Source organism: Vulpes lagopus, chromosome X (genome assembly GCF_018345385.1).
Source record: "Vulpes lagopus strain Blue_001 chromosome X, ASM1834538v1, whole genome shotgun sequence".
NCBI classification, from domain to species: Eukaryota; Metazoa; Chordata; class Mammalia; order Carnivora; family Canidae; genus Vulpes; species Vulpes lagopus.
Window position 1 is genome coordinate 64,704,421 of NC_054848.1, and position 24,182 is coordinate 64,728,602.

The window sequence follows — 24,182 nt, forward strand, 5'->3', positions numbered from 1 at the left end:
GGGACTTACAGTATACAGAATCAGAGGCTACCCCTCTTGTTTTTTGTTTGTTTCCCCCCTTTTTTTCTTCCCTTTTTCCTTCCTTTTCCCAGTACAACTTGTTTTTAGCCACTCTGCACTGAGCAAAATAAAGAGAAGAAAGAATCCACCCAAAACAATCAGAAACAGTACTATCTCCCACAGAATTACAGAATTTGGATCACAATTCAATGTCAGAAAGCCAATTCAGAAGAACAATTGTAAACCTACTGGTGGCTCTGGACAAAAGCATAAAGGATTCAAGAGACTTCATGACTGCAAAATTTAGATCTAATCAGGCCGAAATTAAAAATTAATTAAATGAGATACCATCCAAACTGGAGGTCCTAATGATGAGGCTTAAAAAGGTAGAAGATTGAGTGAGTGACATAGAAGCCAGGTTGATGGCAAGGAAGGAAGCTGAGGAAAAAAAGAAAAAAAACAATTAAAAGGTCATGAGGAAAGGTTAAGGGAAGTAATGACAGACTCAGAAGGAAAACTCTAATTGGGGTCCCAAAGGGCACCAAAAGTGACAGAGGACCAGAAAGTTTATTTGAACAAATTATAGCTAAGAACTTCCCTAACTTGGGAAGGGAAACAGGCATTCAGATCCAGGAGATAGGGAGATAGAGAGATCCCCCCTAAAATCAATAAAAACTGCTCAGCACCCTGATATTTATTTCATAGTGAAACTTGCAAATTCCAAAGAAAAAGAGAAGATCCTTAAAGCAGCAAGAGACAAGAGATCCCTAAAATTTATGGGAAGAAGTATTAGGTTAACAGCAGACCTCTCCATGGAGACCTGGCAGGCCAAAAAGGGCTGGCAGGATATATTCAGGGTCCTAAATGAGAAGAACCTGCAGCCAAGAATACTTTATCTGGCAAGGCTCTCATTCAGAATACAAGCAGATATAAAGAGCTTCCAAGATAGGCAGAAACTGAAAAAATAAGTGACCACCAAACGAGCTCTGCAAGAAATATTAAGGGGGAGGTCTGTAAAAGAAAGAGGAAGTCCAAGAAAACAATCCACAAAAACAGGGACTGAATGGGTATCATGATGAGACTAAATTCATATCTTTCAAGAGAAACTCTTAATGTGAATGGGCTTAATGACCCCATCAAAAGGCGCAGTGTTTCAGACTGGATAAAAAAGCAAGACCCATTTACTTGCTGTCTACAAGAGACTCATTTTAGACGTAAGGACACCTACAGCCTGAAAATATAAGGATGGGGAACTATTTACCATTCAAATGGTCCTCAAAAGAAAGCAGGGGTAGCCATCCTTATATCAGATAAACTAAAGTTTATCCCAAAGACTGTAGTAAGAGATGAAGAGGGACACTATATCATACTTCAAGGATCTATCCAACAAGAGGACCCAACAATCATCAATATTTATGCGAGCTGCCAAGTAAATCAATCAATTAATAACCAAAATTAAAACACACTTAGATAATAATACACTTATACTAGGAGACTTGAACACAGCGCTTTCTGCAATTAACAGATCTTCTAAGCACAACATCTCCAAAGAAACCAGAGCTTTAAAGGATACACTGGACCAGATGGATTTCACAGATATTTATAGAACTTTATATCCCAATGCAACTGAATACACATTCTTCTCAAGTGCACATGGAACTTTCTCCAGAATAGACCACAATAGACCTGCTTCACAAAGCAGGTCTTAACCAATACCACAAGACTGGGATTGTCCCCTGCATATTTTCAGACTGTAATGCTTTGAAACTAGAACTAAATCAAAAGAAGAAATTTGCAAGGTTTTCAAACACGTGGAGGTTAAAGACCATCCTGCTAAAAGGTGAAATGGTCAACCAAGAAATTTGAGAAGAATTAAAAAGATTCATGAAACTAATAAGAATGAAGATACCACCGTTCAAAATATTTGGGATACAGCAAAAGCAGTCCTGAGGGGGAAATACATCACAATACAAGCATCCATCCAAAAACTGGAAAGAACTCAAATACAAAAGATAAAACTTGCACCTAACGGAGCTAGAAAAAAAAAAAAACAGCAAATAGATCCTAAACCAGCAGAAGAAGAGCATTAATAAATATTCGAGCAAAACAAAATGAAATAGAGACCAGGAGAACTGTGGAACAGATTAACAAAACCAGGAGTTGGCTCTTTAAAATAATGAATAAGATAGATAAACCTTTAGCCAACCTTATTAAAAACAAAAGTGAAAAGACTCAAATTAAAAAAATCACAAATGAAAAAAGAGAGATCACAATGAATACCAAGGAAATACATACGATTTTAAAAACATATTATGAGCAGCTATATGCCACTAAATTAGTGGAAATGGGTGCATTTCTGGAAAACCACAAATTACGAAAACTGGAACTGGAAGAAATAGAAAATCTGAACAGGCCAATAACCAGGGAGGAAATTGAAGCGGTCATCCAAAACCTCCAAAGACACAAAAGTCCAAGGCCAGATGGCTTCCCGGGGGATTTCTATCAAACATGTAAAGAAGAAACAATACCTATTATAATAAAGCTGTTCCAAAAGATAGAAAGAGATGGAATACTTCCAACTCATTCTATGAGGCCAGCATCACCCTAATTCCAAAACCAGACAAAGACCCCACCAAAAAGGAGAATTACAGACCAATATCGCTGATGAACACGGATGCAATAATTCTCAACGAGATACCAGCCTATGGGATCCAACAATTCATTATGTAGATGATTCACCATGACCAAGTGGGATTTATCCCCGGGATGCAAGGCTGGTTCAACACTCCTAAAGCAATCAATGTGATTCATCATATCAGCAAGAGAAAAAACAAGAACCATATGATCCTCTCAATAGATGCAGAGAAAGCATTTGACAAAAGACAGCATCCATTCCTGATCAACACTTTTCAGAGTGTAGGGATAGAGGGAACATTCCTCAGCATCCAAAAAGCCATCTATGAAAAGCCCACAGCAAATATCATTCTCAATGGGGAAAACCTGACAGCCTTTCCCCTCAGATCAGAAACAAGACAGGGATGTCCACTCTCACCACTGCTATTCAACATAGTACTAGAAGTGCTCACCTCAGCAATCAGGCAACAAAAAGAAATAAAAGATATGCAAATTGGCAAAGATGAAGTCAAACTCTCTCTCTTCGCAGATGACATGATACTCTACATAGAGAACCCAAAAGACTCCACCCCAAGATTGCTAGAACTCATACAGCAATTTGGTAGCATGGCAGGATACAAAATCAATGCCCAGAGGTCAGTAGCATTTCTATACACTAACAATGAGACTGAAGATAGATAAATTAAGGAGTCAATCCCATTGACAAGTGCACCCAAAAGCATAAGATACCTAGGAATAAACCTTACCAAAGAGGTAAAGGATCTATACCCTAAAAACTACAGAACACTTCTGAAAGAAAGTGAGGAAGACATAAAGAGATGGAAAAATATTCTATGCTCATGGATTGGCAGAATTAATATTGTGAGAATGTCAATGTTACCCAGGGCAATTTACCCATTTAATGCAATCCCTATAAAATACCATGGACATTCTTCAGAGAGTTGGAACAAATCATCTTAAGATTTGTGTGGAATCAGAAAAGGCCCCGAATATTCACGGGGATATTAAAAAAGAAAAACGAGCTGGGAGCATCGCAGTACCAGATTTCAGGTTGTACTACACAGCTGTGGTCATTAAGACACTGTGGTACTGGCACAAAAACTGAAACATAGGTCAATGGAACAGAATAGAGAATCCAGAATGGACCCTCAATTTTATGGTCAACTAATATCCGACAAAGCAGGAAAGACTATCCACTGGAAAAAGGACAGTCTCTTCAATAAATAGTGCTGGGAAAATTGGACATCCACATGCAGAAGAATGAAACTGTACCATTCCCTTACACCATACACAAAGATAAACTCAAAATGGTTGAAAGATCTAATTGTGAGACAAGAATCTATCAAAATCCTAGAGGACAACACAGGCAACACTCTTTTTGAACTTGGCCACAGTAACTTCTTGCAAGATACATCCATGAAGGCAAGAGAAACAAAAGCAAAAATGAACTATTGGAATTTCATCAATATCAAAAGCTTCTGCACAGCAAAAGAAACAGTCAACAAAACTCAAAGACAACCTACATAATGGGAGAAGATATTTGCAAATGACCTATCAGATAAAGGGCTAGTATCCAAGGTCTATAAACAATCCAATCATGAAATGGGCAAAGGACATGGACAGTAGTTTCACAGAGGAAGCCATAGACATGGCCAACAAGCACATGAGAAAATGCTCCGCATCACTGGCCATCAGGGAAATACAAATCAAAATCACCATGAGATACTACCTCACACCAGTGAGAATGGGGAAAATTAACAAGACAGGAAACAACAAATGTTGGAGAGGATGTGGAGAAAGGGGAACCCTCTTGCACTGTTGGTGGGAACGTGAACTGGTGTATTCTGGAAAACTCTGTGGATGTTCCTCAGAGAATTAAAAATAGATCTGCCCTATTACCCAGCAATTGCACTGCTGGGGATTTACCCCAAAGAGAGAGATACAGTGAAATGCTGGAATACCTGTTCCCCGATGTTTTAGCAGCAATGTCCACAATAGCTAAACTATGGAAGGAGCCTCGGTGTCCATCAAAAATGAATGGATAAAGAAGATGTGTTCTATGTATACAATGCAATATTACTCAGCCATTAGAAATGACAAATACCCATCATTTGCTTTGACGTGGATTGAACTGGAGGGTGTTATGCTGAGTGAAATAAGTCAATCGGAAAAGGACAAATATTATATCATCTCATTCATTTGTGAAATATAAAAATTAGTGAAAAGGAATAAAGGAGAAAGGAGAGAGAATGAGTGAAAATGTCAATGAGGATGACAAAACAGGAGAGACACCTAACTCTGGCAAATGAACAAGGGGTAGTGGAAAGGGAGGTGGGCGGGGGGTTGGGGTCACTGGGAAGGCACTGAGGGGGGCACTTGGTGGGATGAGCACTGGGTGTTATGCTATATGTTGGCAAATTGAACTCCAATAATAAAATTTAAAGAAATATATTTACAGGAAACAGTTCATTTATTCAAAAACTCATTTTGTGTGGCATCTGCTAGATATAATTTTATGAAGATTTATAAGTCCCAAAATTGAAGAGAGGAGAATATAACTACAACTTACTCCTTGACAATGAAGATAGTCAATTGTCTTAGTTATTACAATCAATACATCACTAGCTTCTTGTTCTGAGAAACATTTTTTTTTGAGAATACGGTCAAGTAGTTCTCCTCCTTTCATCAAATCCGTAACAACGTAAACATATCTACCATCATCATAAACCTAAAAAAAATTAATATTATTATTTATAATTATAATTATGAAATTTTGAAATTATATTTACTTTCCTTTTCTAGTGAACCTCTATTGTTATTAAAGGACATCATCCCGTTACTGTTAATATAGTATAGTCTACACTGAAGATTAAAATGGCTAAATAACTTTCTACATAGTCTTGAAACCATGTTAAACATATCATTGCATTAACTTTTGAAGTTGTACATTATGCTTCATCAACTGATATAAATGGAACAACAGATCTCTGTGGCATCTCAAATGGCATCTATCCTCTATTTGACTATATTATAGCCACTTCTCTACCAATAACCATCTTCCTTCTGGCAGTAAATACATCGTTTTTAAATATCATCCTCACAGTCCATTATCTAATATGGTGTCTTAAATATTTGTCAAATTCAAATACTATGTTAAGGAGAATAAATAAGAAAAATACGTGTACCATGTCTTTCAGGGCATGTGAGATATCTGTGTATACAGATATGTGTGCACATATGTGTGTGTGTGTTTATAACAAAATACTGCTTACAAATTACTAATCAAAATGCATAATACTGTTTCACTCAAGGAGCAATCCACAATGCTATAGCCATTTGCTATATAATCAAGAAAGTAAAATATTTTAGAATTTGGCAGATTCCAATTCTCCTATATCTTTTATATTTAAGGTACTACCGGATAATAAATGGTGCTGGTTATAATGTTGATTAGTTGACCAGCCAGAATATATTCAAGCCATCAAGACACTGTCATTTACCAACCATCATGTTCCCTTTTGATCTTGTAAAAGAAGGGTAGGAGTACAGAATCACAGGGGAAAAAAAGAAGTGAAGTGGCAAATTTAAGAGTTTTGAGGTTTTATAGTATAAAAGTAGAATATACCATAAAATGAATAATTTCAAAAAGAAAAAGTGTCAAAACTTCATTAGCTTAGCTGATACATAGATTTTAAATACTTACATCCTTTAAAGTAATAATGTTGGGGTGTTGTCCATAGCGCATCAAAATTTCAATTTCTTCTGAGGGGTCTCTCTTACTTTTGTCAATGATCTAAGAAATAAGAAAATTTTCAGAGAAAACCAAATTATTGTCTTTGTCTAAAAATGAATGAAATATAGTCAATATAACTATATTTTAAGCAAACACTTAAAACTCAAGACTGACGCTTATTTCATATTATTTTAACATTTAAAAATTTCCTATAACAGAAACTTAAAAAAAAACAGAACACTAAAAAAACCCAGAACACTTTCCTTAAAATTATATTCCACTTAACTGAAGCTATGCCAACTGATAATGTAATCCAAATTTAACAGTAATTATCATAATTACACAATCTTATACTATATTAAAATAAAGCTATTTAAAACAAGACTATCATGAAATATACCATTCCTCCAAAATAAATTCAAATAACAATATTAAGTCTTAAGACTTTTCCCCCATCTTGATGAGCACTGGGGGATATATGTAAGTGATGAATCACTAAATTCTACACCTGAAACTAATTTTACCATATATGTTAACTGACTGGAATTTAGATACTTGAGAAAAATCTCTTCCTCTCTCATCTTTGCTATCTCCACTTGCTCCATTGAAAAATGTTTGTCAGTTAACCTTTAATTTAACTTATATATATAAAAACAAACAAACAAGTTAGGCTCAGAGATAATACCTTCACTGCAAATTCCATGTTGGTAGCTGTATGTATGCATCGCTTGCAAACAGAATAGGAGCCAACACCAATATCCTCTTTTAATTCATATACTTCAGCAAATTGTGCAGCATTTCCATTTATCTATTTTTTAAGGTAAAATATTAAGGAGAATGAAATATTTTCACATTTTTTATCTTCTCTCCTAAATATGCATCAGCCTGAAATCTTTTAAAAATTCATTATAGAGAGAGGTTTTATCAGTATTTGCAAATGGTTTAAGGAGATTCTGAGCTGATCCTAAATGTTAGGTTTTTTAGATCCCCAAAGCCAAAACAACAAACCAACTAGCTTAAACACTGTTATTCCATTATTTTTGTCAGAAGACACTACATAAATTTAATTAAAGGATACTACTAATGCATTTTTCTCAAACCATAGAGACATCTTTAAATCATATTATATACAGAGATAAATTAAGAAGTTAAAAATCACCTAAATTCGTGTAAATCCATTAGCAATAACTGAAAAAAAGTTATCCCTATATTGAATTATCTGATTAAGTGGAATTTACCTGAACAATTGGTAACACATTTGCACTTGTGACAGGAGTGATTTTATATTCTTCTGCAATAGACGTTGCAACAAAGCTGAATCCTTTGAAGAGTTGATGAGCGTTAGCACTAGCTGGCAAACCAGGAGAATCTAATGTCCAAATAATTGTATTCAATTAGAACTACACAAAATTCTATGATATGAAATGTTAGCATTTCTTTAAGCATAAAAGAAACCATTAAATGTTTCCATCAGACATAGTATATCATGTGTTTCATTTATTGCATATTATCTGTCTCCCCACACTAGTATGCAAGCACCATGGATTACAATTTTTGCCCATTCTGTTTACTGCTGCATTTTCACTGCTTAATAGGTTCAATATTTGTTGGTATTAAATAATTGTTAAATGGATATATGAAGTAGATGCTACTATAAGTAGACCTCATTAAATTATAAATTTTAAGAGTCACTGATATAGGCAGCCCTGGTGGCTTAGCGGTTTAGCGCCACCTTCAGCCCAGGGCGTGATCCTGGAGACCCGGGATGGAGTCCCACTTCAGGCTCCCTGCATGGAGCCTGCTTCTCCTTCTGCCTCTCTGTCTCTCTCTCTCTCTCTCTCTCATAAATAAATAAAATCTTAAAAGAAAGAATCATTGATATATCTCATCTTACCTCCTACCCCTTACCCTATAATGTATTAGCATGTCAAAAGACTTTTTTTTTTATTTATTTATTTATTATTTTTTTTATTAATTAACTTTTATTGGTGTTTAATTTACCAACATACAGAAAAACACCCAGTGCTCATCCCGTCAAGTGTCCACCTCAGTGCCCGTCACCCATTCCCCTCCAACACCCGCCCTCCTCCCCTTCCACCACCCCTAGTTCGTTTCCCCGAGTTAGGAGTCTTTATGTTCTGTCTCCCTTCCTGATATTTCCCAACATTTCTTTTCCCTTCCTTTATATTCCCTTTCACTATTATTCATATTCCCCAAATGAATGAGAACATACACTGTTTGTCCTTAAAACAGGAAAGATTTTTACCCTTTCCTAAGCCCTTGCTTCCCTGATAAATATTTCCTATTTAAATCCTCTGCTTGAATGATGCCCAAGCAATATGGCATCATTGTGGATATAAGATCCACACTTTCATATAGAACAAATCAACCCTCTGCAAACTTAAAATTCATTTAGTTTTTATCTAAGAAGCTAGTTTACTTTTAAGATTTTATTTATTCATGAGAGACACACAAAGAGGCAGAGACATAGGCAGAGGGAGAAGCAGACTCCCCAAGGCGAGCCCTAACTGGACTGGATCCTGGGACTCCAGGATCACACTCTGAGCCCAAAGCAGATGCTCAACCACTGAGCCACCCAGGTGTACCCCCCTAGTTTATTTTTAAACATTTAATTGAACTAAAAGGTCTGATGTTACATATAAACATGCATTACCTTTAGGTGTTTTGGCAGTAAACTCAGGATCAAAACAAAAAGTATCATCTGGTTTTCCAGAAGCAGGTTTGAAAGGAGGTTGAACTTCTCTTCTATATAATCTCTAGAAAAAATATCAACAAGATAATACAAAATCATATTAACACTTTAAAATTATTGTATTTTTTAAAGGAAAGCAGAACATAAAATTCATAGTCCTTAACAGAAGACTCACAATTTAATAACTAAAATTTTAAAAGTCTTCAGATACCTGTTAACCAAATACTAAAAATTTGAGAAATAATGTGCCCAGTCAAATGAGACCAAGAAACAACAGTGGTGCCAAAAGTTGCTTTCACAATGAAGGATGTTCAGTTTTGGATATCAAAAACTGACTTGAATTTTCATAGATAAAATAACCATGTAGAATATATCACAATGCAACCATATACAAATACTAATAACATTCAAGAATTTCAAAACTAATAGATTATCTTCAAGAAATATATATTTCACCTAAAATATTTTTTTACATAAAAACATGCCTAAAAAACACTATTTAGGGCTCTTACTCTATAACAAAAATATGATTTGTCAATAATTTAACTTCCTAAAATTTATTTTTGAAAGACTCTTAAAACATTTTATAATACATGAAAATCTACTCCTCTCTTTTAAAATCGGCTTTTCTGGGATCCCTGGGTGGCGCAGCGGTTTGGCGCTTGCCTTTGGCCCAGGGCGTGATCCTGGAGACCCCGGATCGAATCCCACATCGGGCTCCCGGTGCATGGAGCCTGCTTCTCCCTCTGCCTGTGTCTCTGCCTCTCTCTCTCTCTCTCTCTCTCTCTCTCTCTCTCTGTGACTATCATAAGTAAATAAAAATTAAAAAAAAATTTAATAAAATCGGCTTTTCTAAAGGTCACAGTCCCATAGTGGGGGAAAATTAATAGAGAATTACTTTGGTTTTCATTGATTTGATATATAACATTCCATTCTTTTGTTATTTAAATTAAGAGAAATTAACATAAACTATTTAGATATAAGAATGATGGGAAAAAAAGACTTTGCCCTTTGTCTAGTTAAGGAGAAAGGACGAGTAGACAAGTATTAGAAAAAAAAAATGACAAGAGGATACAAGGACACCAAAAAAGGGATGCAAACACATATGACATAGGGCAGACTCCTTTTTTTTTTTTTTAAGATTTATTTGCTCATGAGAGAGAGAGAGAGAGAGAGAGAGGCACAGACACAGGCAGAAGGAGAAGCAGGCTCCATGCAGGAAGCCTAATGTGGAACTCAATCCCAGGTCTCCAGGACCATGCCCTGGGCTGAAGGCAGGCGCCAAACCGCTGAGCCACGCAGGGATTCCCCCTTTTAGGGTATTGATATTGATGGCTTATATTATGCAGTTTACAATTATAAAAAATAATTTTTCCAACTATTTAAATTCCAGCTAGTTAACATATAGTGCAATATTAGTTTTAGGTGTAGAATTTAGTGACTCATCACTTATATACGACACCTGATGCTCATCCTAACAAGTGCCCTGCTTAATACCCATCACCTGTTTAACCCCCCCCACACACACACACCTCCCCTCCAGCAACCCTCAGTTTGTTCTCTATAGTTAAGAGTCTATTTCTTGTTTTGCCTCTTTCCCCCAACCATGTTCATTTGTGTTGTTCTTTTAAATTCCACATATGAGTGAAATCATATGGTATCTTTTTCTAACTTATTTTGCTGAGCATAATACATTCTAGTTCCATCCATGTAGTTGCAAATGGCAAGATTTCATTCCTTTTGATGACTAATATTCTATTTATATATATATGTATATATATACATATATATATATATATATATAAAAGTAACAAATAAAGAAATACACTTCTGGTACCCCATTATATATATATATATATATATACACCCCACTTCGCCATCCATTCATTAGTTGATAGACATTTGGGCTGTTTCCATATTTTGGCTACTGTTGATAATGCTGCTATAAAAATTACAGTGCATGGATCCCTTCAAATCAGTATTTTTGTATCCTTTGGGTAAATATTTAGTGGTACAATTGCTAAGTCATAGGGTAGTTATATTTTTTACTTTTTGAGGAACCTCCATACTGTTTCCAGAGTGGCTCCACTAGTTTGCATTCCCACCAACAATTTAAGAGGGTTCCCCTTTCTCTACATCCTTGCCAACACCTGTTGTTTCCTGTGTTGTTGATTTTAGCCATTCTGAACTAGTGTAAAGTGATATTTCACTGAGTGATGTTGAGCATCTTTTTCTGTATCTGCTGGCCATCTGGATGTCTTTGGAAAAATGTCAATTCATGTCTTCTGTCCAGATTTTGGATTATTCATTTTTTGGGTATTGATTTTTATATGTTTTTAATATATTTTAGATACTAACACTTTATCAGTTATGTTATCTGCAAATATCTTCCCCATTCCTTAGATTGCCTTTTAGTTTTGTTGATTGCTGTACAGAGCTATTTATCGGTTAAGTGTGGTTACTCTCCTCTTCGAATTAGAATTCATTTTCTTTAAGAATTTGCCTTATCATTCACCCCCTTACCCCTTTCTATTTCTTCTCCACATTCCCTAATTGAGAATAGGGGAGAACAGTAACCATACTTAATAGATAAAACATATGGGTAATAGAAATTTACTAAATATCATCCACACACATTTGGTTCAAGGTAATTGCCATGACATCTATATCTCTAAATAAAAATCTCACACCAAAAACAAAACAATAGGATTAAGTTTATCAACAAAGTCCTAATATGACCATTTTATTCTTCAGTGTTAATTCATATTAGTCACTCAGTAACATAGTTTCTACTGAACTTACATTCCAGTCAACATTTGCAAAAAAAAGATGTCTTTTGATTTCCTCAACTCCTTCTGAACCTATAAAAAAAGAAATAATTTTTTACTACTATAATACTTTTAATGTTTCTACCTGGCTTCTCTGCTGTTATCTCAAGAATATACACATATCATAGATTCCTTGCAGTGAAAATTTTATGATTTTTATCTGATATTTTATTGTGATTTTTTAAATTTAATACAGTAAAATATATCTGATGTACACATTGAAGCACATAAAATATCATGAAATACTGAAATGCCTTCCAAATTGAATCAAAATAATTTTTAACATAATCAAAATTGTAGTTTCTTTTCTTCACAATTCAACTTACAGCTGTATCTCAATGCCAAATTAAAAAGTTCAACAGAATAGACATTGAAATTTAAACACAAGTACATAAATAATAGGATCACAGCTGGATCCAGGAAAAGGCTACCAGAAACTGGGCAAATAACAAGAGGCTATGGATATATTTAACTTGAAGAGTACTGGAAGGTACAAAATAACTATCTTCAAATATCAAAAGGATTACCTATATAAGGGATAATTCTGTGAATTATTTTTAAAAAGGCAAACCACGTAATATACAAAATGATATTAAACAGTAGTTTTGAATAAGTAGACTACTCCATTTTTAAATTATGGCCATAAGAGTTTACTGGATCTATGTACATACAAAATGCAAACTTCTAGGTATAAATATATAGCATCAGTAAATGAATTAAGCCAGAGAGCTTGAAGTTACAATTATCCTCCTAAAACATGCAGTGTATTGTTATAAAAGACAATACAATATAATACAATAAAGAATACCCAATCTATTTGCTGGATTCCTTTTAAACAACATCCTTAGGAGACTTTGTGCCTCAGCGCTAAGAAATTGCGGCATCCCAAGTTTTGCTCTGAAAAAGAAGATTTTAAAAAAATTTCACTTAAATTTAGCCACTCTTTACATTGACAAACCTCAAAAAGAATTTAAAAGAATGCTTTAACAATGACAAATAATGTCCTTTATATGGTAGGAGAAGAAAATATGACAGTGTGAAAAAATACTCTTCCGTCAATTGAAAACAAGTTTCTCAAAACTGAAAGCAAGGAATTTTTCCCAAAAGAAAAAACTAGTGTTTACACTTACTTTAATATCATATTCATGGTCTCATTTCGGTCTTTACCTTGGAATGGCAGAGTACCAGTAAGCATTTCAAACTGAAACAAACAAAAAGTAACACATAATTTAGAACTTAGAATATACAATAAAATTTTGTAGGAAAAATCTTGAGACATCTAATACATGATTATCAAATCATGAAGGATATACATGATAAGTCAAAATAAGACCAGAAGAGTAACAAATAAAGAAATACACTTCTGGTACCCCATTACATGTAGCCCAATTAATAGGTGACCTGTAGGAAATGAAACCAACCAATTTTTTCAGTCCTGTCTAATTTGGCTAAGTTCACAAAATCAAAGCAATCTGAAAATAGACACACAACATTTCTTTTAAAAAAATATGCCTTTAAAGCAAACATTTAACAATGAATGGAAAATAAAGATAAGCACTGAACCATTTCAAATTCATACATGCTTTGTACACTTGAAACTAATATTACAATATATATTAACTGACTGGAATTTAAATAAAAACTTAAGAAGCTCTACAAAAGGCTAATAAGCTCATGAAAAGATGCTCAATATCACTAGTCTTTAGTGAAAGAAAAGGAAAAAAAAAAGATTAACCATTCTCATTCTCCTCACTGCCCCCCCCCAATAAAAACCAATCAAAAAAGAACAAGAGGCTACAACACAAACACCAATATCTTGAAAAAAAATTGAGACAGTTGCACATGGCTAAAAAGCATTTTCCCTAAGAGATTTAACAACAATGTGGTAATTAGAACATTAAATAATGGTATAAAAAAGACTGGATCTAAACATTAAGATCATTAGATTTCACTAAAGGGAAAACTTTTTATTTCTCTAATATTTAAATATTGAACTTAGATTGAATAATGGCTTTGGCTTCAGTCCTCTGCTCATTTATTTATTTATTTTTAAATATTTTATTTATTTCTTCATGAGAGACCCAGAGAGAGAGAGGCAGAGGGAGAAGTAGGCTCCATGCAGGAAACCCAATGTGGGACTTGATCCCAGAACTCCGAGGTCACGCACTGAGCCACAGGCAGAGGCTCAACCACTGAGTCACCCAGGCACCCCAGTCCTCTGCTCATTTATCTGAATTTACAATCTTAGTTAGCTTATCCATTCAACTCTTTCCTATATACTGATGACTTTCAAATCTGTTCCAGCTTCAATCTCTCTCAAGTCTCAGTTCTCCCTCCCAAATCTATAGTAATATTTTTCAACTGGATACTTAAGAAGTAGGGGTAGGAGCCACAGAAAGTGAAAGAAGAAAAAAGAAAGTATCATATAGAGGGATTATTGTTCTCAAGCTCCAGTCCCCTACATCCAAACCTAAAGTTACAGCTCTCCACTCGGGACTGAAGGAGTAGAGGTGGTAATGGCAAGGACAAAAGGAAGGAATATATTATATTGTAATCAAAACTCCCCCTTAAATTAAACTGTATGTTGGCTGACTGAGTAGTTTTTTTTTTAACATCTCCAGGTGATTCTGATCCTTTCTCCACTTCCTATTCCTAATTTATTACCACCAAGGGGTTAACCACAAACCTATAATAACCTATGCAACATGTTATAGATAAATTATTTCTCCACTTCTAAAACCAGCTCTCCATCCCAACTATCTCTTTTCTACTGAACTTTTATTCTTTCAATTCCTTAAAGTTCATAAATTGTAAAGGTTTCATTATCTTTGACCTTTTCCTTCTCCTTCATCTGTGACATTAAATCAGGTATTAAAATCAGTCACTTCTTCCTTCCTAAAATACATTTTTCTCTAATTATCATCTCGTTAAAGAATCTACAAAAGTTTCCTACTACTCAGAGAATTGCATACATATGTTGATAGGCTTATCGTCTCATTTCCTCCACCATGACCCTCATTTTCCACTACTATTCTAATATTCTAATTGGTTCTACAGTTCTTTGCTAATATGATCACAATACTATCCTTCTTGAATTGGAGCTATTTAAATTTTATCCATGCTTCTTTTTTTTAAGATTTTATTTATTCATGAGAGACACAGAGAGTGACAGAGACACAGGTTGAGGGAGAAGCAGGCTCCCTGCAGGGAGCCCAATGTGGGACTGGATTCCAGGACCCCGGGATCATGACCTGAATTGAAGGCAGACGCTCAACCAGTGAGCCACCCAGGCCCACTCCATACTTCTTAATTTAAGTTCCACTTCTTCCACTTTTCCTAAATCAACTTATATGATTTCTTGCCTGAATTCCTAAGGTATACTGTCAGACAGTTTATTTAGCTGTTCCAATTGTTTCCCCAGCCAGATTGTATGTTTTCTTAGGTGATGAAAAACGTCAAGTACTGTACTGCCAGTTTATTCCTACTCCACTGCCCTCCCCAATGCCAGGTTTATAATAGGCCTTAATATATTGATGTGTTATATAGTATGTCATTTATTTTTTAATATATAGTATATCATTTAGTAGTAAATAGGGAAAATGGATTATCATCAAAATAGATTATCAGCAAGATGGGTTATACAGGCAAATTGATTCAATAGCTATTCATTTATCACCCTACTTAATACTGCAAATTCTATTTTTTTTAAAGGTCACAAGCTCTTTTTTTTAAGATTTTATTTATTTATTCATGAGAGACATGGGATGGGTGGCGGGGAGAGACACAGGCAGAGGGAGAAGCAGGCTCCATGCAGGGAGGGTCTCCAGGGATCAGGCCCTGGGCTGAAGGCGGCACTAAACAGCTGAGCCACTCGGGTGCCCTCTATTCTTAATTTATACCAAATTAGTCAGTTTGTATGTTGACTATGCTAGGTATCATGGGAGATGAAAAGTAGTATGAAATATGATTGCTCTCCTCAAGAAGTTTACAATCTTTCTAGGGACATGCATGGAACAATTAGACAGTAAGACAGTTTATGGTAAAGTGATAAATTCTGTGATATCTAATTAAAATACCATGTGAGAATTAAACATAGTATTCTGAAATCTAAAACCTGGTAAGCCTTTTTCTAACTTTTATATTTGAATGGGTTATAAAAGAATGCTGCCATTTTACTTTTTAATCTAGGAACTTTAAAGAAATCAGAATACTAAATCCTCAATTCTTACTGTATAACACCTAGCCAGTCACAAGTTTTTTAGTAATCATAAATTATAAAAACTCTATTCTCTCCTGATATATTGCAAAATTTATTAACATTTTAAATAATATTAACTTTATATTGGCAAAATTTTAAAAAATAACAGTACTTGCCATAAGTACACCATATGACCACCAATCAGCACTCTGGGAATGGCCTCTCCTATTTACTACTTCAGGAGCCATATACTCCACTGTACCACAAAATGAGTAAGCCTTCTTTTCTTGATCAACTGATTCCTTGCTGAGACCAAAATCTGTAATAACAATGTGTCACAAAAATATATCTGAAGATATTCAGAAAATAGAATATACCAAAAGAAATAAAATTATATGTTAGACCTTAAAACAATTCATGGATGGCCTATAATTACTCTTAAGAAAGCTCTCCTGTGAGACAAATAATGAAATGCGGCCAATATTTCATAAAGATACTCTTTAAGAGCATTTAAAGATTACTTAATTTTCATCATCAAAATACATGTTTTCATGTCTATACTAAAATATCATTCAGCAATTCTGAGAGGTCAATAATTAAATCAAAGCTTTCATAGTGATCTAAGTTTTAAAACAGACTAAGACAAAAAGAAGAGAGTAACTTACATTTTTTAAAACACTAAAAAACCAATTATGCTTTGGCTTTGGTAAGCTTCCATTTGTTTAAAGCTTTCAAGAGCTAAAGGTACCAATATATAAAAATCAATCTTATTCCTATGTAATAGCAATGAAAAATTGTAAGCTGAAATTCACAAAGTACCATTTATAATACCACCAAAAAATCCACACATGAAATCCACAGGTATAAATATACAAAGTATATGTAAGATATGTATACTGCAAACTAGAAACACTGATGAAAGAAATCAAAGTAAATCTAAATAAATGGAGAAACATATCGTATGCATGGTTTGGGAGATTCAATATTGTTAAATATATCAATTCTACTAAAAGCCAATATTCAGAGTCAATGAAACTTCCAGCAAGATTTCTTTTATAAAAATCAAAAAACTAAATTTAAAATTTATAAAAAAGACTATAGGAAATACAATAGCCAAAATAATTTTGAAGAAGAAAAACACTGAGGACTAATACTACCTCACTTCAATACTTACTATAATGCTATAGTAATCAAGACAGTTTGGCATTGGAGAAAGTATAGACATAGATATGTCATACATACATGACAATATATATTGATATGCATGTTGATATATATCAATGCAAAAGGACAGTGAGTAGACTAAGTCCAAGAATAGAAAACATATAGGTCTACTATAATGCTTGTTTTGAAAATGCAAATTTGTTACAATATGATTGATACATTAGGAAACAATTTGAGCATAAGTTTCAAATGGGGTTGGCTAATGTGTGGTTTACCTGCAATTTTGTCTACAAGAAAACACTAGCTGTTTTCTAGCTGCACCTAGCTGAAGCAACCAAGTAGAAATAGACACATGCACATACCCCAAACATCTGCCAGCTATTTCAGCTCACCAGGTGTATTATGAGTCATTCTTATCTACCTGTAGTGTTACAACCTTCCTCAGAATTCCAGATAATCTATCTTCTACTACTTCACAATAACTAAACAAACTGTAACCTTTCTGAAAACAATTCTACAAGCAAATTTCAGGATATTATCGAGGTAAGTTTCCTACTTATTGTAGTGTTTATATATTCTTTCACATTTAGAAGTGTAAAGTAATGTTGTCATTTTTGTCAACTTCCTGTCTTCCTTTTGTGGTCTCATTATATATCTGAATGTTAAACCTCTAACCTCAGTTTCCCCATTAAGTCATTTGCATTTTATTATGTAATTATTCAAAGTGGAGTGATTTTTTTTAAGATCATATGTGCTGCATTACATCTGACTATCAATAGATAGATAGATAGATAGATAGATAGATAGATAGATAGATAAAGGAGTAAAAGCAATTCCATGAAGAAAGTTAAGTTCTTTTCAACAAATGGTGCCAGAACAATAGGATATTAATATAAAAAATCCTTGTAACATAAATATTAACCAAAAATGAATCACAGAAAATGTAAAACCTAAAACTTTAAAATTTCCAAAAGAATAAAAGGAGGAAATCTTTGTGATCTTGTATTTCTGAGATACAACATCATAAGTATAATTCATAAAAGAAAAAAGTTGATAACTGGACTTTACCAGCATCAAAACTCTTCAGAAGATACTGTTCATAGAAGAAAAAAAGAAGTTATAGACTGCAGCTGCAGAAAATATTTGTAATCTGCATATATGATAAAGCTCTTATATTCAGAATATATTTTAAAAACACAAAATTCAATAATAAGAAAACAAACCACCCACTCTTTTTAAAAGGGCAAAAGATCTGAACAGATACTTCTCCAAAGAAATAAAAAGATGCTCACTCTCATCAGTTATTAGGGGAATTCTAATTAAAACCCCAAAGAATACCACTATATGTCTATCAGTAGAGCTAAATAAACTGACAATACTAAGTAATGGCAAGGATGCAGAGCAACTAGTCTCATAGGCTGCTGATGGGTATGCAAAATGGTGCAACCACTTGGAAGACAGTTTACAGGTTTCTCACTAAGTTAAAAATACACTTACCATATGACCAAGCAATCCCACTCCTTTGGTATTTACTCAAGTGAAATAAAAAAAATTATGTTCAGATAAAACCTGCACATGAATATTTACAGTGGTTTTATTCATCACTGCCAAAAACTGGAAACAAGCCAAATACCCCTTACTTGGGGATTAGACAAACCATGGCATCATCATAAAATGGAACACCATTCAGCAATAAAAAATAAAACACACAATATAGATTAATCTCAAATGCAGTATATTAAGTAAATGAAGCCAGACTCAAAAGGCAATTTACTCCTATGCCTCTGTTTACATTACATCATGGAAAAGGTAAAACCTTAGGGACCAAAAGCCGACTGATATTTGTCTAAGATAAAAAGGAGTATTGACTTGTAATGGGGAAATTTTGGACGGTGATAGAATTGTTTCTTATCTCTACGTTGGTGGTAGGAATAAAATAAATGTATTTGTCAAAGTTTGCAAAAGTATAGATTAAAAAGTGATTTTTAAAAAGTAAATCTTGTATTTTGAGACCATTGCAAATTCACATATGCATGTGAAATACTATAAGACATCCTATTTACCTTTTACCCAGTTTCCCCCATGGTAAAATCTTACAAAACTATATTACAATATCACAACCACAGTATTGAGAAGGATGTAGTCAAGATACAGGAAAATTCCATCACCACAAGGATCCAAAGAATGAGTTTTACCCTGCGTAAATTATACCTTAATTCTATAAAGGAAAATAAATCTTTAAGTCCTAAATTGCTCTCTTAAAATAAAATATCAACATGAATAATTAATTTTAGGGTCCCTCAAAATTAATTTTCTAACCATGTTCAATATTTTCATTTAAAAATCACTTATCCTTGAATAATGACTTTAATGCATTATTTTTACCATAATTTAAAAAAATCTTTTCAATGTACTACTACTCTCTTTGTCTATATTTTGAGAATTTTAAACTCTTGTGCATTCCATTTCAAAGATTAAATGTAATGAAAGCTAGTCTTTGAGGTCAGTTCAGCTGAATATAACGACATACCTTGTAAGAGAAGAACACTGGCTTCTTTGGCCATTCCAGAGAGGAGGAGAAAGGGAAGAGAATTTTCTTATCCTCCATTACCTTTCACAGATTTATACCACTCCATACAGGTCCTCTGCTGTACTTGTCTGACAAAACTGACATTTAACACTAGAATTTGCTCAGTAATCAATTGACAAAAAGTTTTACAGTAAGAGTTAGCTACAAGATTAAATAAGATATATAAGTTAAGCAGTGATTTTTCCAAGCCACTACTTTGAAAACAAAATACAGAAAGCAGCTTTATAAGGGCTTTTTTTTTTAGGAGGAGGTCAGTATATCTTTGTATACTTAAATGACTCTAAGACTTCAAATTTTCAAAATGTGCCTAGAGACAATGATTTCATAAATATTTACTATGAGTAAAAGTAATCTCACTGAATAATTTGCATAACCATAAAATTATTAAAATTAATTTTATGTATACATTCTCTCTTAAATATCCAATCAAGTACCGTGTGATATAAATTTCTGACACTGTATATTTTTTCTCCCTTCTCTTTATAGAAATTACCCTGAATTCTGTCCTTCCAAAAACACATTATAGTAACCAGAGACAGTTGAAATCAATTGTATGTTCAATTTAAAGCTTTTAATGGAATATTATGAATAAACATTATTTTATGAACCAGGTAAATCATATAGTTAGTTTTTATATAGACTATGAGGTGGGGTGTTACAGAAAAAAATGAGACACAACAAACAATATAAATAATATATTGACATTTATGCAGATATTTTGGGGGTATTCTCATTCTATTGGTCTTCTGCTATGCATTCATATTCTTGGTATGAGGTCAATTAGGCTCAAACCATAGTCATATCAGGGAACCTTTGTATAGTTCACTGCCATTCTAGAGTAATTTGTTGAACATTGCATCTATTCCTTTTATTCAGAGAATTTTTAAAATGGACTGGTAAAAAGAAAGATATTGTCCCTCTCTTATGATTAAGGAAAACCTAATTCTTCCTCCTAAGCCTAAGAAGAAACAATGTTGAGAAAGACTCTGTTATATGAGACATTCTTAAATCATTAGAGCCCACTGGTTTCAATGATAAACAGCAATCGATCTGGTATTTTTTACTGTAATACTCAAAATGGAAGGAAGAAGATAAGAAGGACAAGAGGAAAAGAGGGAGAGGAAGAGGGAAGAAAAGACACACAAAAGGTAAGAAAGCAAGAAAGGAAGAAAAAGAAAAAGAAGAAGAAAGAAAGAAAGAAAGAAAGAAAGAAAGAAAGAAAGAAAGAAAAAAGAGAAAGATGAAAGAAGAAAGAAAAGAAAGAAAGAAAGAAAGAAAGAAAGAAAGAAAGAAAGAAAGAAAGAAAGAAAGAAAGAGGGAGGGAGGGAGGGAGGAAGGAAGGAAGGAAGGAAGGATAGAAGGAAAATAAGTTAAAGGAAATAATGGAAAAAAAAGTAAAGTATTAGAATATTTGCTGTGAATGGTCACACTTTAACCAACCTTACTGGAATGTTGTAAGGTTAAACCCATATGTTTATTACTCATTAAAAAACTCTGAATTAGGCTGTAATTATAAAACAGTATAAATTATCTAATATTTATTATTGTATACTTTCTTTAAAGAAATATTTATGCCATTTTAAAGAAAATAGACTGAATTGTTAAAAAATATATATAAATCATTTTTTTATTTTTATAAGCTTTGTCCTTTGTTTGTAAGTTTGCATTTATTCTAACTATTCCTTTCTCCACAGCCAATTTAAGTCCAAAAGCTATAAAAGCAGAATTCACATTACAAGACTAAATATAAAGCAATTTGACATCATTATTCACCAATTAATCATAATGTAGAAAAGAGATATAGGTAGGATTTATTCTACTTTTTTTCCTACTTACCTTCCTCAACCCCTGACAAAACAGGCATAATTTATTTTAAAAAAATGAAAATAATTAAATTCTAATTAGCTTTGCACAAAAGTTGATTGGTATAAAATAAAAATTATGCAATATATAAAATCTTAAAAAAAACTCTACTGTTCTATTATTTTTCTTCCCTTTTCCTCTTTCAATCCCTTTAAATCAACTTTTCTTCTTTAATATATGAAAAAGAGGGGATCCCTGGGTGGCACAGTGGTTTGGCGCTTGCCTTTGGCCCAGGGCGCGATCCTGGAGACCCGGGATCGAATCCCACATCAGGCTCCCGGTGCATGGAGCCTGCTTCTCCCTCTGCCTATGTCTCTGCCTCTCTCTCTCTCTCTCTCTGTGACTATCATAAATAAATAAAAATTAAAAAAAAATTATATATGAAAAAGAGAATCAGGTTATGACTAAGAAAGATTTACTAAACTTTATTTGAACTTTATCACAACTGCCTGAGCTTTCAAGTTAACAGCTTTATTATAGTTTAGTTTTACACTGAAGCAGTATACTTAAGAATTTAAAGCAACTTACCTTTAAAGTGTACTGGTCCAAAATTCTCTGTAAAGACCACATCTTCATTTTAACATTCTGATAATTAAATAAAGATTTTACTATCTATTTATAACATAAGTAACCTTTTGAGATTGGCTCACTCAGCATAATGCCCTTGAGTCCATCCAAGTTGTTGCATATATCAAGAATTCTTTCCTTTTTACTGCTGGGTAGTATTCCATTGTATGGTTGTATCACAGTTTGTTTATCCATTCATTCTTTGAAGGACATTTGGGACATTTCCAGTCTTGGGCTATTATAAATAGAGCTGCTATGAAAATTCATGTATAGAGTTTTATGTGGACATAAGTTTTTATTTCTTTAGGACAAATGCCCAGGATGGGTACTGTATGGTTCTATTTATATCATACTCTCAACATAACAAAACCAGATATGTAGAATAGATAAGTGGTTGCCAGGAGTTTGGGTGGAGGGAAGGAGGGTATAACTGTAAATGGGCAGCACAAGAGAGTTTTTTTGTAGTTGTAGAACAATTTTGCATATTGATTGTGGTGGTGGTATTCAAATCTGTGCATGTGATAAAAAGTCATAGAATTATATACAAACAAAAATAAATTCATGCAAAATCTAGTGAAATTCAAATAAAGTATAGAGTCCAGTGAGTTGTATTATACAAATCAATTTCTGTGGGTTGATTATTATCACTGCAGTTTTATAAGATGTCACCATTGAGGGAAACTGGGTTATTAGTACACAGGACCTTTCAATATTATTTTTGCAACATACCGTGAGTCCAAAATTATTTTAAAATAAAAGCTTTTAAAAATGGTGTAATAAAGATATTTTATACTTAAGAATCCTGTGAGGATTAGCATCTGGTGTTATAGTAAACCCTCAATATTCAAAATAAAGAAAAATAAAATATCTTTATAAATACAGAAAAAATTGAACCTCTGATTCTAAAACACTTGGTTTAAAAGTTTATAATTCACTACATTTCAGGGTGATAACTACTTAGGGTAAATTTTTCAGTCTAGAATAAAACTAAGATGATGTGTTTTTACCTAGAAAGCCAAATGTCATTTGTTAATTAGGACAGTAACTCTGTTGCATATTTTTTGGTATAACATTAGAACATATTGAGAGCTATCTTATCTACCTTTTAAATGAATTTGAGTTCACTAAAGAGATGAATAAAATACAAGTCAAGGAAAAAGAAAACAGGCTGAGACAAATATATATATATTAGAATATATAAAACTATAAAATGGGCTTAGGGCAAAATAAGAACATTCACATACCTGTTAATTTGATATGTCCTATTTCATCAAGCAGAATGCTGTAAATCAAAAATCACATTCAACAAAATAGAATAAAATATTTTTATATATAACATTTACATAAAAATGTGCATAAATTTTAAAATAGTATATTTCATGTACTAGAAAATATTTAAATTATTAATTTAAAACCCACGAGAAAATAAAATAAAATCAATGGTATCTGATAAAGACTACTTTTTATAAGTAAGTTTCATATAATTGTAAAATTCATATATTTTTTCATATAATATTTAAATAAAATAAAATAGATAAGAGACTTAATGGAGAAAAAATTAGTTATAGAAATAGTGGTAACAGGGATTCATAAGGAGAATATAGCTTTACTTTTCTGGCTTCAGGTCTCTATATACAATTCCTAATTGGTGCAGATGATCCAAAGCAAGGGCCAGTTCTGCAAGGTAGAATTTCACATCTTCCTCTGTAAACAGTACCTAGAATACAACAATTTACTATTTGATCCTTCTTTCAATATTGAATTTTTAAAATTACTTCATTAAAAACCAATAAATAGACAAATCTAGGTACATAAAAATGTAAATAGATGAACGTAAACCCTCTAAGAATCCTCTTCAATATTAACTGTTTTAATGTAAATCTTCCTAAAAT

At 33.2% G+C, this 24,182-nt stretch overlaps 1 protein-coding gene across 9 annotated transcripts in view; it reads right to left on the reverse strand.

Annotated features, from left to right (window-relative positions):
• Positions 1-24,182, reverse strand: part of RPS6KA6 (ribosomal protein S6 kinase A6) — a 199,826-nt gene that overhangs the window by 39,010 nt on the left and 136,634 nt on the right. For 7 of the 9 annotated variants that reach the window (XM_041740158.1, XM_041740155.1, XM_041740161.1 and 4 more), the window contains 11 exons: positions 23,901-24,007; positions 23,535-23,572; positions 16,283-16,425; positions 13,039-13,109; positions 12,717-12,805; positions 11,883-11,941; positions 9,042-9,144; positions 7,606-7,736; positions 7,053-7,175; positions 6,338-6,427; positions 5,204-5,362 (listed from right to left, as the gene is read on the reverse strand). In XM_041740158.1, coding sequence (XP_041596092.1) covers positions 5,204-5,362; positions 6,338-6,427; positions 7,053-7,175; positions 7,606-7,736; positions 9,042-9,144; positions 11,883-11,941; positions 12,717-12,805; positions 13,039-13,109; positions 16,283-16,425; positions 23,535-23,572; positions 23,901-24,007 — 1,113 coding nt within the window. The remainder of the gene's footprint in view (positions 1-5,203; positions 5,363-6,337; positions 6,428-7,052; positions 7,176-7,605; positions 7,737-9,041; positions 9,145-11,882; positions 11,942-12,716; positions 12,806-13,038; positions 13,110-16,282; positions 16,426-23,534; positions 23,573-23,900; positions 24,008-24,182) is intronic. The other 2 variants (XM_041740156.1, XM_041740160.1) reach the window with 2 other exon arrangements.